Source organism: Andrographis paniculata, unplaced genomic scaffold (genome assembly GCF_009805555.1).
Source record: "Andrographis paniculata isolate CXL003 unplaced genomic scaffold, ASM980555v1 Contig46END, whole genome shotgun sequence".
Taxonomy (NCBI): Eukaryota; Viridiplantae; Streptophyta; class Magnoliopsida; order Lamiales; family Acanthaceae; genus Andrographis; species Andrographis paniculata.
In genome coordinates, this window is record NW_026137580.1 from 5,080,348 (window position 1) to 5,091,781 (window position 11,434).

The following is an 11,434-nucleotide window of genomic DNA, read 5'->3' on the forward strand; positions in this document are numbered from 1 at the left end:
AGCCTGCCATACTAATTATTCTGATGATTTGGCCGTACCTCAGTCGTATGAAATTCTCTGTTGATGTAGGATCAGCAATCTTGCCTTTCTCCCACTGTGGTCGCCAATTTGTTGATGTATTTTTTCAACAATAAAAAGTAAAATCCGAAAATAGGAAAATATCTTCGAATTTGATATAATTAGTGTCTGAGATTAGAAATCTCTAAACACTGTCGGATACATAAATAAAATAGGAAAAATAAAACTAAAGATTGGAAAATAAAGTGGTGATCCCCAAAAGCAATTCTCTTGAATTTGATGTCGATTGAAGATGCTCTGCCAGTTGCTGACCCCAATCCTTAAATATTCCTCAGAAGAGAAGTTTCGGAACCGTCGCCAGCAATCGCCGTCAACAGCCCACAACGAAACATTTTGAAGCGTCGTCTGGTCGGTTACGCCAACCGTCTCGCCAACCGTATAACCCAACCGAACAATCCAGAGACTAACTGATCGCTAGACCAAACGAATCCTTGGCCGCCCCACCAAGCGACCACCATCTGGTCTCTTGTCCGACCTTGTACCGTCCGTCTCATTCTTCTTCGCCCGACCTCACTTGGTCCGACCTGCGTAATAACCGTCCTTCTTCGCCCAACTTTCTCTTTCGACCAACCGCCGTATCAGCCGTCCTTCTTCGCCCGACTTCCTCTTTCAACCGACCGCCGTATCAGCCGTCCTTCTTCGCCTGACCTCAGTTGGTCCGACCGCGGGCCAACCGACTATGGACCATCCGACCGGACCAACCGATTGCGAACCATCCGATAGCGAACCAACCGACCGGCTTTGTTTGGCTTATCTCCTTAGATGGACAACTGGTTCAACAAACTATCCTCTTGACAGACCTCCGCGTCTGCCGATACTTCTTCTTTGTCCGACCTTCGTCTTGACAGACCTCCGCGTCTGTCGCTACTTCTGCTTTGCTCGACCTTATCACGTCCGACCGCGGACCTTCCGACCTGCTTATCCGACTGCGGACCAACCGACCGGATCAACCCACCGCGGACCAACCGACCTGAGTGCATATTTTCTCCTTTTCCGCCCGACTTCGTGTCCTAACTTCCTTTAAGATCCTACTACCATTATTATTATTATTATTATTATTATTATTATTTGTGCGTAACAATTTTATTTGAGTTGACAGTGAGTTTCTGCCATTGGGATTGTGCGTGTGGCAACTCCCTGTTGTTAGTTGGAATAAACTTTTGAGATAATATGTTTCCTCTCCAATAGATCTAAATCGTTGCATGCCTCACATAATTGTGAGATTTGGAGACTTATACTAAGTATAATGTCATCACTCGCATTACGTGGGCGCTGTCCCTTATTTAATTCATTAAATTGCATAGAATTTATTGAATTCTAACACTCGGTGATCTTTGTAATGTGAGAGAGCTTCCCTGTCCCATGCCCCATGCTCAATGATGATATTATAATCTGAGAGCCAAGTGTCTCGATTCTAATGAAACATGATCCTCAATAAATCTCTCACAATGCAGAACTATCCCACACTCAGTGGCGATAATATAATCCGAGAGTTATTGTCCCTAAGTTGTTAGTTTAAATATTGTATGCATTGTGAAATCATAAACTTTTAGTGATAGATGAATTTGTATTCAACTACATGTAGGTTGTTTCACAAGAGCCTATGTTTAGTTGTTACCAAACTCTTTTACAAAAGAATGTCAGATACATACATTTCATGAGGTTTCACTATTAACTACAAAAGTGAAACATGTACGTAATAAACATCTTATTTCACCATTTATATCATTTATTCAACGTACGCAATCAGATCTTCCAAACCTCGAGCTTCATTTGCTTTGACCAAGGTGTCAATAGTTGATTTCATCAACTCTCTATCAATCTCCAAGCTTATAGGCAAGCTATTAATTCTTGCCATAGCAGTTTTACCAATATGTGGAAGTTTGTAATTAGTTTCACCGTGGCATGTCATGATTTCCCTTAGACATACCTGCAAAGTTAAGAAAATATTATTCAATGTTGTGCTGGTCAGTTCCTTACAGGAATCTGTAATGGAAGCTAGCAATTCATCCATTGCAGTTGCTGATGTTGAAATTTGTAAGGATTGTGTTGCTCTAAACCAACTCAAGTCGTTTATGTTTGTATCGGGGCTGTTCCAGGGCTGGAAAATAAGGTGGATATCAAAGCTATCCGTACTTGCAGCCCTCCTAAAGTTTGGATCATTTTCATCAATCTGTGGCTAACATTGTCTTGTTGTATGAAATCTTTACTAGTTGTTTTCGGCCACTTAGCTTTTAAAGTTGAAAGTACCTACAAATTTGCAATGTAACTTGCCTAATCAAAATGATAAATACAATACCATGTAAATATGTATGCCTTATTGATAATGACAGCCTTTGTGACATCCTTAATGATTGACTTCAAAGGCTTTGTCTCCAATATGCCTGCTGGTCAGTTTTTTTGTATTTTTCTTTGCTGGAACTTGATGGGTAAAAGAAAAAATTTATATTTTCTCATCAAATAAACATTGTCCCTCTTCTCTATAAACGGGCCGGCTCACAACACATAGGAACGTTGTTTTTGTAATGAACCTTTTGCTTTGACATGTTTTGTAAGGTTTTGTTTTATCTGGTGTGAGGTAGCACCTTTTAGCATGACGGGTCATGTAAAAACCATTTTCATCTTGTCCACAACATTTGTAATGCTCTTAAATCGATTAATATTCCTATATGTCTCTATCTCAACAAAATTAAGGTTGTATTTCAGCCTACTTATTCAGTTGAATTCGGTCAGTGCTGATTTGATTGCATTTGTATGAGGCCTGATCAGGCCTTTTTTGGCCCATCTTCTAACTATTGATTTGCTCACATATAACTCTTTTGCCACACTACGGTAATTTCTGTATGGTATTTTTTGAAAGCTAAAATTTTGAAAATTCTGCTTGTTGGCCGCCTTTTTCTAATCTTTTTGGCTTTGTAGAGAAATTGGTGTACCCGATTCTTGTTGTTGTAGTGCACGTTGCCATATTTTTTTTGCTGTGATGCGTGACACTTCATATATTTTTTCTGTTTTATTTATTTTACCATATACCGGATGCCCTTGTATGCTGTTTGACAACAAAACTGTGTCATGTTGTTGAGTTGGCCGGTGGTAAGTTTTTTTTTTTTTTTTGGTCATGTTGAATCCCAAAGCATATTTAGAAACTCCAAATGTAGAGGTACTATTTGTTTTTATAGCTGATGAGACATATATAATCTGATTTTTATGTTGAGGGAGATTAAGTCAATTTTAGGAGAAAAATAAAAAAAATTTACCTTCTACGTATTTCAGGTTTGATTGGACTGATTTTGTTTAAAAGTGACCTTTATTTTCACGACTAAAATAGTCTGAATTGATTTTTTATTGGTAATTTTGTTTAAAAGTGACCTTTTATTACATTTCTTTTTATTATTGCAAGTAGTGCACCTGGAGCAAAACTAATCAAATTGATGAATCATGTTTACGTAAATTTGCATACCATTACATTTTTATTTATTTATTTTTTTTTATTGCAGGTAGTGAACCTGGAGCAAAACTAATCAAATTGATTAATCGTGTTTATGTAAATTTCCATACCATTACATTTTTCTTTTTTTTTTTAATTGCAGGTAGTGAACCTTATTTATTTAATCATGTTTGTTTGTATCAAATCACATTAAATTTTATCATCACCGAGTCTGCACTTTAATTTTCATTTTATAATTTTGGATGATATCATAGTATTTGTTATGTTTTAATTAATATGCACAATTTTGGGGTATTTTGGTCTTTTTAATTTTATTTATATCATATATTAATATATCTAGAAGTACGTGCAAACAATAGGTGTATATCTAGTTAGGAGGCACAAGAACTATTTAACTAATACACATTATCTGTAAATACACTTTATTCTTCTATATATATGTTTTATTTTATTTATAAAATATATTAATTTTTAAAGTTGAGTTTTAAAAAAAATTAAGCATTATCAATTCATATATATTTATTATAGTATAATTTTTATATTATAAATAAATAAAATAGAATAAATTTATTGAAAATTATAAATACGTAAAATAATAAATTAATCAATGTTTAACATAATAAATATTATATATTCATTACATCCCGCCGTAAGGCATCCATTTATTTTTGGCCTAGAATTTAAAATATAAAACTATTATTTTAATTAAAGTGAATAGTTAAAGTAGTATAAAAATAATTTTATTTTTACTTTTTTGGTAAAATAAATAATGATTTGATAATAAAATAAGGGTATTTTGTAAAATAGTAGAGTAATAATTACTAAAAATGAAATGTATACATTAACACACTGACGAAAATGAAGAATGTATACTTTAAGGCTGTACGGAGGAGTATTGAAGATGTATTCTTTTATATTTACATTATTTTCAATGAAATCGTATTATTTAATAAAACTATTTTGTTTGTCCAAGAATTTTTTTTTAATATAATTCTTAATATATATATTTTTATTTTTTTAAAAAAATTAACATTCAATATAAATTATTTTTTTATATTATCAACATAATTTTCTATACGTTATGTTGAAAAAAAAATCTTCAAATCAAAACACTCTATATTTCGTATTAATATAATACTTCAAACTAAAGCAATATACAAACAATTATTCTTCTTACTAAATATCTAAACAATAATAAAATAAATATTTTAGTAATACTTTCATAATTCACAATAATTAATATCAAAATTCTCAAATGATTTACACAGAAATAAAAGACTAAATATTTGAAAAATAAAATATAAAATAATTTTAATAGTTATTTTTAAATTAATTAATTGAATCATATAACAATTAATTAATTGATTCAAATAAAAGCTAATAACTTATAACTAATTGTCAAATATTTCAGATATATTTTAGAAATTAGCTTTTATATCCAATTAACTTTTGAACAAGTGACCTTACCAACGCTAAAATAATTCAATAAGTTAAAAGTCTTTCATAGACTATTTTTCAAATAACTCTCCAAGAAAAAAAAAAAAAGAAAAAAAAAAAAAAATTGTTCGTATAATCAATCTATTTTCAATTCAATTTTTTCTTTTCATTTACTTCTTCGTATAATCAAACATCTATTTTTAATTCAATTTTTTCTTTTCAATCACTTTTCAACATGAGCATAATTTGTATGCTTTTAGCTTAAAACTTAAATTAACATTATTGGATTCACATAATTTTGAATAAAATATACTAGTCTTTCCTAACAAATCATATCAAAATAATATTTAAACAAAAATGTCCCGTTAGAAACACATTCAAACCAAAGCCAAACAAAATCTCGTGCAAATTTGAGGCTATTTCTTAAAACCATTGGCTTTCATGAATCCCATCCCATGGCATCAAAAAATGCATTAAAGAAAAGATTAACACCCTTCTCGAAGCAGAAAAAAACAAATTCTGAGAATTGAAATTGGTGCTACTACTAATAATATCAATAATCTTCTTCTTCTTCTTCTTATTATTATTATTATTATTATTAGCATTCAACAAGGTGTATAAGGTCCCTTGTATGTTCCTCAACTGAAGAAACAAAGAAACTATACACAACAGTGCAAGGTAAGGTTAAGTGTAGTTACCAAGAAAAACTTCACTCTGTGCTACACTTAACACACACTGCATACTTTCTTCTTCGAGGGATTCGGCTCACAGATTTGACATAGGCAAGCCTGCAATGCAATAATAATAATAATAATAAGCACACAAATAACAAACTCACAACACTTCTTATATTGTTTTGTTTGTCTGTCTGTAAATAGGAGGAGGAGAGAGTTTAACCTAAAGCTTTCGAATTGACGATACTCGGCGATGCAGCAGGTGGCGGGGCGTTCTCGTTCAGGAATGGCTCCACATTGTTCGGTTCTGCCCAAACTGGATATCCTTTTATTTTCCCCTGTTGTATCAGAAAACAATATATATGTTGCCTTGAAAGAGAAGCAAGTTTTTGTAATGGTTTATCGAAGGCTGCAGTGTCCGTACCAGGACATTCAGCGCAGCCAGTGTCGCCATTCCTTCACGTGTCCACTGTACAGCATAAATTAAAGATGGAAGCATAAGCATACATTGTTATGGTTGGCTTAGATCCATTGTTGAAGGAAAGAATCGAAAACCTTTGAAGCAGAGGCTATGTGTGGAACCACTATGGCATTCTTCATTTCTGCAAGCCCAGGCTTCATATTTGGCTCGTCCTAATTGAGTTTATGCAAAGAGTACATTACGTCGTCCTTTTGATGTGATTTAGAGACACAAAGTGATGATAAGTGAGTGAATTTTCCAGGGCTGGTTACCTCAAATACATCAAGGCCAACTCGGAACATAGGATTTGCTTTCAAATGCTCGACAAGAGCTGCCTCGTCGATAACAGGGCCCCTGCTGCAGTTGATAAGGATGGCTTCCTGCAAATGTATTTTTCAAGGATATTGATTTATCAGATGATGTCTCTACAAATTTTGGGTAATTACTGGCCATGCTGTTATTCACGTCTTGCCTTCTTCATCTTCGAAAGCCGTTCTTTGTTCACAAGATGGTAAGTAGTTTTATCCAACACTGGATGAAGACTTATCTGCAGAAGCATCGAATAAAATGTGTCACCAAACATACTGTATCCAAACATTTTTCATCAGGTAAGGAATGAAAGCTTACCACATCAGCTTCTAGAAGCACTTCATCCATGGACGACGCCCTTTTCCATGTGACAGGCTGTTCACCGTTGGATTTCAGGAACTCACCATAAGCTGCAGCGTTTCAGATAAGCATTTGGTACATAAATCGGAAGGGGGGATTCAACGAATTCATTGACGAGCAAAACATGCCTGTGATAAACTTCTCAAGACGTGTGGATTGGTAGAGATCGTAGTAGATTAAGTTCATTTTGAACCCTTCAACCTGTATCAGAAAACACTCATTTCAACCTCTCAGCATCGCAATTATAGTGTCGTAAATGTAAGTATGTAACTGCTTCTTTCCTTCCACATACTCTATGATGTGATAATGCAGACTTACCATCATTCTAGCATACGCGGAACCAATACGACCTGCTCCAATAACGCCTACAGTCTGTCCTTTGAGCAAGTTGCCTACAAACCTACAAAGCCAAGAAACATATATCTCTTCATATACGAATATGAATTGGCGATATACAGACGAACAAAGTAAAGGCTACGTACAGATGAGGCAGCCATCCATCGTATAAGCCGGCCCTCATGAACTCATCAGCTTCAACAATTCGTCTTGCTGCAGCTAAAGAGAGTGAAGCTGCTAATTCGGCTGTAGTCTCCGTCAGTACTCCCTGATCGAGTGAAAACCGAACTTAAGTCAGTGAAGAATAAACTACCTAGCAACATACGTGTCTGGCTGACTATACTTTCAACAATACGACAGATCTACTGCACTAATTTCCATTAACAATGAAGTCGATGTTCCAAAATTGAAACCAAGCATTTTATCTTAGTCTTCCTTTCTCAAATATTAGAATTTCCATATTATGTACCTAGCCTCAGATCACAATTCGTTCTTCAAATCAATAAAGGGTATGCGTAGGCTTGATCAGAGCAAATTAACAGCAACAGATCGAAAGGAGAAACGCTCACAGGTGTATTTCCAACAGCAACGCCATGTTTAGTGGCAGCATTGACATCGACATTGTTGTAGCCAACAGCCATATTGCTGAATGCCTTACCTCCTGCTTTGCTCAATGCAGAAAACAAAGTGTCCCCCCAGTCTTCAGTCAGCTGTTTACCAAACCAAACGAAAGCATAAGCTTGAAGAACGCCATGTATGGATGTATGTGTTCGTTTGTTAGTTAGTTAAACTCGAAGGAGATTGCAAAGTGACGAGCTTCACCTGTCCAATGACTCCATCACACTTTTGACCGATCAAAGAAATGATATCCTCGACAGATAATATTGTCTTCTTCGCCGTGCACACCTGCGCGCGAAAGTGAAGAAAATTTACAACAAAGGAAGAAGGAACAAAAAAAATTGGGGGAAATCGAAGCAGTTATGTGTATACTCACTTCCACGCGACAATCCTGCTCAACCAATAGATTAATCCATCGCGTTCCAGGCATAGACTTGGTGCTAATGACTCTGTATTTGCCATTAGGATTGTAGACCTCAATTTGCAGTGGCTTCGCCATTGGCGCCGAAAAGCATAAAATTGTGGAGCTTGGCGGAGCAATAATCGTCGTCCACCTCCTCTTGGACTGAGTCTGAGTGATGGTATAAAAGGGTGTGGACTTACAAAGAGTGGTGATGAAAGATCCAACGGCCCAGATCTTGGGGCGTTGGACGGCCATGCCGCAGCGGATTGTACAAGTGGAAGGGTTCCATGGAGGCCTCTCGTTCCATGGATAATGCAAATTGTAGGTTCGCGACACGTAGACGTAGTAAGAGACGGCTGGCTATCTTTTATCCTTTACAGAATCTGTGCTTCCAAAAGGCTGAGCTATTTGATCCACAAATGGTACATACATTAGTAGATTGCTACAGTTTTCCATAATTGATCTGGTGATGAGTTTGTTTGTGTTGAAGAAGCAGCAGCAGCAATACAAATTGGATTGGCTAATATGTTTGTTATTAGATTTTATCAAAAGCGTGCTTTACATTTATAAAGTTTGTTTTGCACTTCTTCCTTGTATATAGCGCTTCTTCCTTGTATGGTGCTGCTGCACCATATAAAATTAATCATGACCATTGGATTGTAAGAGAGATTAACGGAGGATCATATTAATCCAATGTGTAAAATGGTCCAAATTCACAAATATTAATTTTGGAATTGATTTCCTCATTTATGAAAAAGAGAATAAACATTACAATTATGAAAAGTAGATAATTGAATTATTTCACACGTATTTAGGGCATTCCCATCTCAAAGCAAGAAAAAATAAGATTTTCTTACTGATTTCTTCAATCCGGGTTTAACATCATCCAAAAAAAAATCATGGATGAAATTGAAGATGTAATGGACGTTGTGAAAGGCACTGGAGAAGAGGATCACAATCAACAATATTTGAACTCCTGTGAGTTTTCGTATCAAAAGTAATCCTTTGAATGGTTTTATATTTTTCTGCATCATAAACACATGCATTTTACAAGCATATTATTGGCGAAATCCATACAACAGTCCTACAGTTGATGTCCCTCCTACTATATCCATATTACGAAGGGGGATGAAATATAATGTTCTTCGGTATGACGTATTTCTCTATCATATTTTCCAACAAAACAAACTAGCAACAATATTGGGTCCTGATTTATTTATCTCCAATACTCGTTTAATTTTTAAATTTTTTTGAAAGATTCATCCAGTAAATCAAATGTAACAACAATTGTATAAAAATCTATGCTGGTGGGTTGAGAATAATGAATTTAGTCAAACATATATGCATGAATTAACGAAATATTGAAATTATTTTTCAACATACCATAAAATTAGCACACGATTTAGCAGATTATATCATACTTTATTTATCGGCGGAATTGTAAGGTTATAATTTGCAAAAATATAGTGTATATTCTAAGCTAATTTTTACCTACATAAATAAATAAATTTACTATTTTACAATAATCTTTACAAATAAAATGAGTTGTATCATAGTTTGGTCAATTAAAGCACTCACAAAATTCTCGTATAGCATATCAAAGTACTTCAGAAAGCATATTAAAATATTATATAAAACTTTTTGTGTAACCACTGGCATCATATATTCATGCAGACCATTATGATTGGACATCCTTGACTTTTTCAAGCCGCGAGGTTGCATACAGAACTTATTGTGAATATGCTCACATGCGGGGATTCTCCGTTCGGATTCAAATGCAAAAAAAGTTGAAAACTGATACCAATTGCGTGCAGTATATACTATATTATTGTAACAAACAGGGGTAAAAGAAGGATAGTCCAATTCAAAGTAATAATATCGCTAATTATTGCGATAACATTTCTACTTCATCCTATACCACAAATGTATGAAAAAGACACGAAACCCGTACAAGATGTGACACACGATTACAATTGCAATATAACGAAGAGTAAAAAAAATGCACTGTACCCGAATATGTTGGCGATCACAATCATTAGCTGCATCCAACTTCCCACAAGCATTTGCTGATTTCAAATAGATTAGTGGATGAGGCACAAATGATGATAGCAACAATTAATAATGAAGTAAGACTTTCTTTGAGATCGTCGTATGATGTAACGAGGATAGCAGCAGGAAGAAAAAAAACTCTAGGATTCCTAAAATCTGATCTGAACAACCACATTAAGAAAATGAGAAACACAACTCTGAAGTATGGGGAGTTAAGTGCTATATTACACTATCTAAGTGAAAGATCATTCGAAGATCCATTTTTCTTCTATGATATTCAGGTCGACGATGAAGAAAAAATTGCCAATATATTTTGGGCCGATGCTAAAATGAGGTCTGATTACATTGTCTACAGAGACTCCGTCACATTTGATACCCTAAATCAGATAAACAAAAATAGCAGACCGTTAGGTGAGTGTTACTAACATATTATGTTTCTCCATACATCATATCTTAAAAGTTATATGCATCATTTATTTAATAACTGGATAGTGTGATGTATCTTGGATTGTTGCACTAATCAAATGGATTGCATGGCTTAAATACAGGAGCATTCGTGGGGTTTAATAATCATCGTCAAATATCTGTATTTAGAGCAATTTTATGGTACGAAGAGACACATGAATCTTTTGAAATAGCTTTCTAGAACGTTCTTAAAGTGCATGTCTTTAAAGGAACCAAGAATAATTTTCACGGATCAAGATTTAGCAATGGCTCCGGTCATCAAGGATACAATGCGAAATATGTTTCATGCCCTCTGCACCTGGCATATGCAGCAAAATGCCAAAAAAAATCTGAGTGCGTTGTACACACCACGATACAATGCATTTAATTGAAAATATGAATTTTAGGGCATTCGATTATGCATTATTATATATTAAAAATTGCTAATCATATATGTAGATTTTCTTAATAATTTCAAAGGCTATTGTACGATGTTCAAGATGAAGAGCACTTCAACAAGGACTGGCAATGCATGTGCAAACATGTTTCCCTGATAGGCTGCATAAATGGCTCGATTGTATACATCCATTGAGATATCAATGGTCGTTGGCATGGACAAAGCGACAATTTACCCTCGATATGGGGAGCACGCAGTTGAGTGAATCCTTGAATTCTCCAGTGAAAATGTATGAATTAGTATGATGTTGATAATATTATAAAATGTTTTACGTCCCGATGCATATGATTTTGTAAAACTCAGAAAATTATGCAAAGTTATATTATGTAGATTTTTGCGTTCAGACAATAATATAGTTGAATTC

At 34.7% G+C, this 11,434-nt stretch overlaps 1 protein-coding gene across 1 annotated transcript; it reads right to left on the bottom strand.

Moving 5' to 3' along the window:
* Positions 1-5,508: 5,508 nt before the first annotated feature.
* On the bottom strand, positions 5,509-8,301 carry LOC127252679 (glycerate dehydrogenase HPR, peroxisomal). Its single transcript, XM_051276960.1, has 13 exons — positions 8,094-8,301; positions 7,922-8,005; positions 7,669-7,809; positions 7,246-7,367; positions 7,082-7,163; positions 6,892-6,964; positions 6,722-6,813; positions 6,567-6,641; positions 6,367-6,474; positions 6,190-6,267; positions 6,059-6,103; positions 5,858-5,972; positions 5,509-5,748 (listed from the first exon to the last, which is right to left on the bottom strand). The coding sequence occupies exons 1-13, from the start codon at positions 8,214-8,216 to the stop codon at positions 5,726-5,728; spliced, it is 1,161 nt and encodes a 386-aa protein (XP_051132917.1). The 5' UTR covers positions 8,217-8,301; the 3' UTR covers positions 5,509-5,725.
* Positions 8,302-11,434: the final 3,133 nt, after the last annotated feature.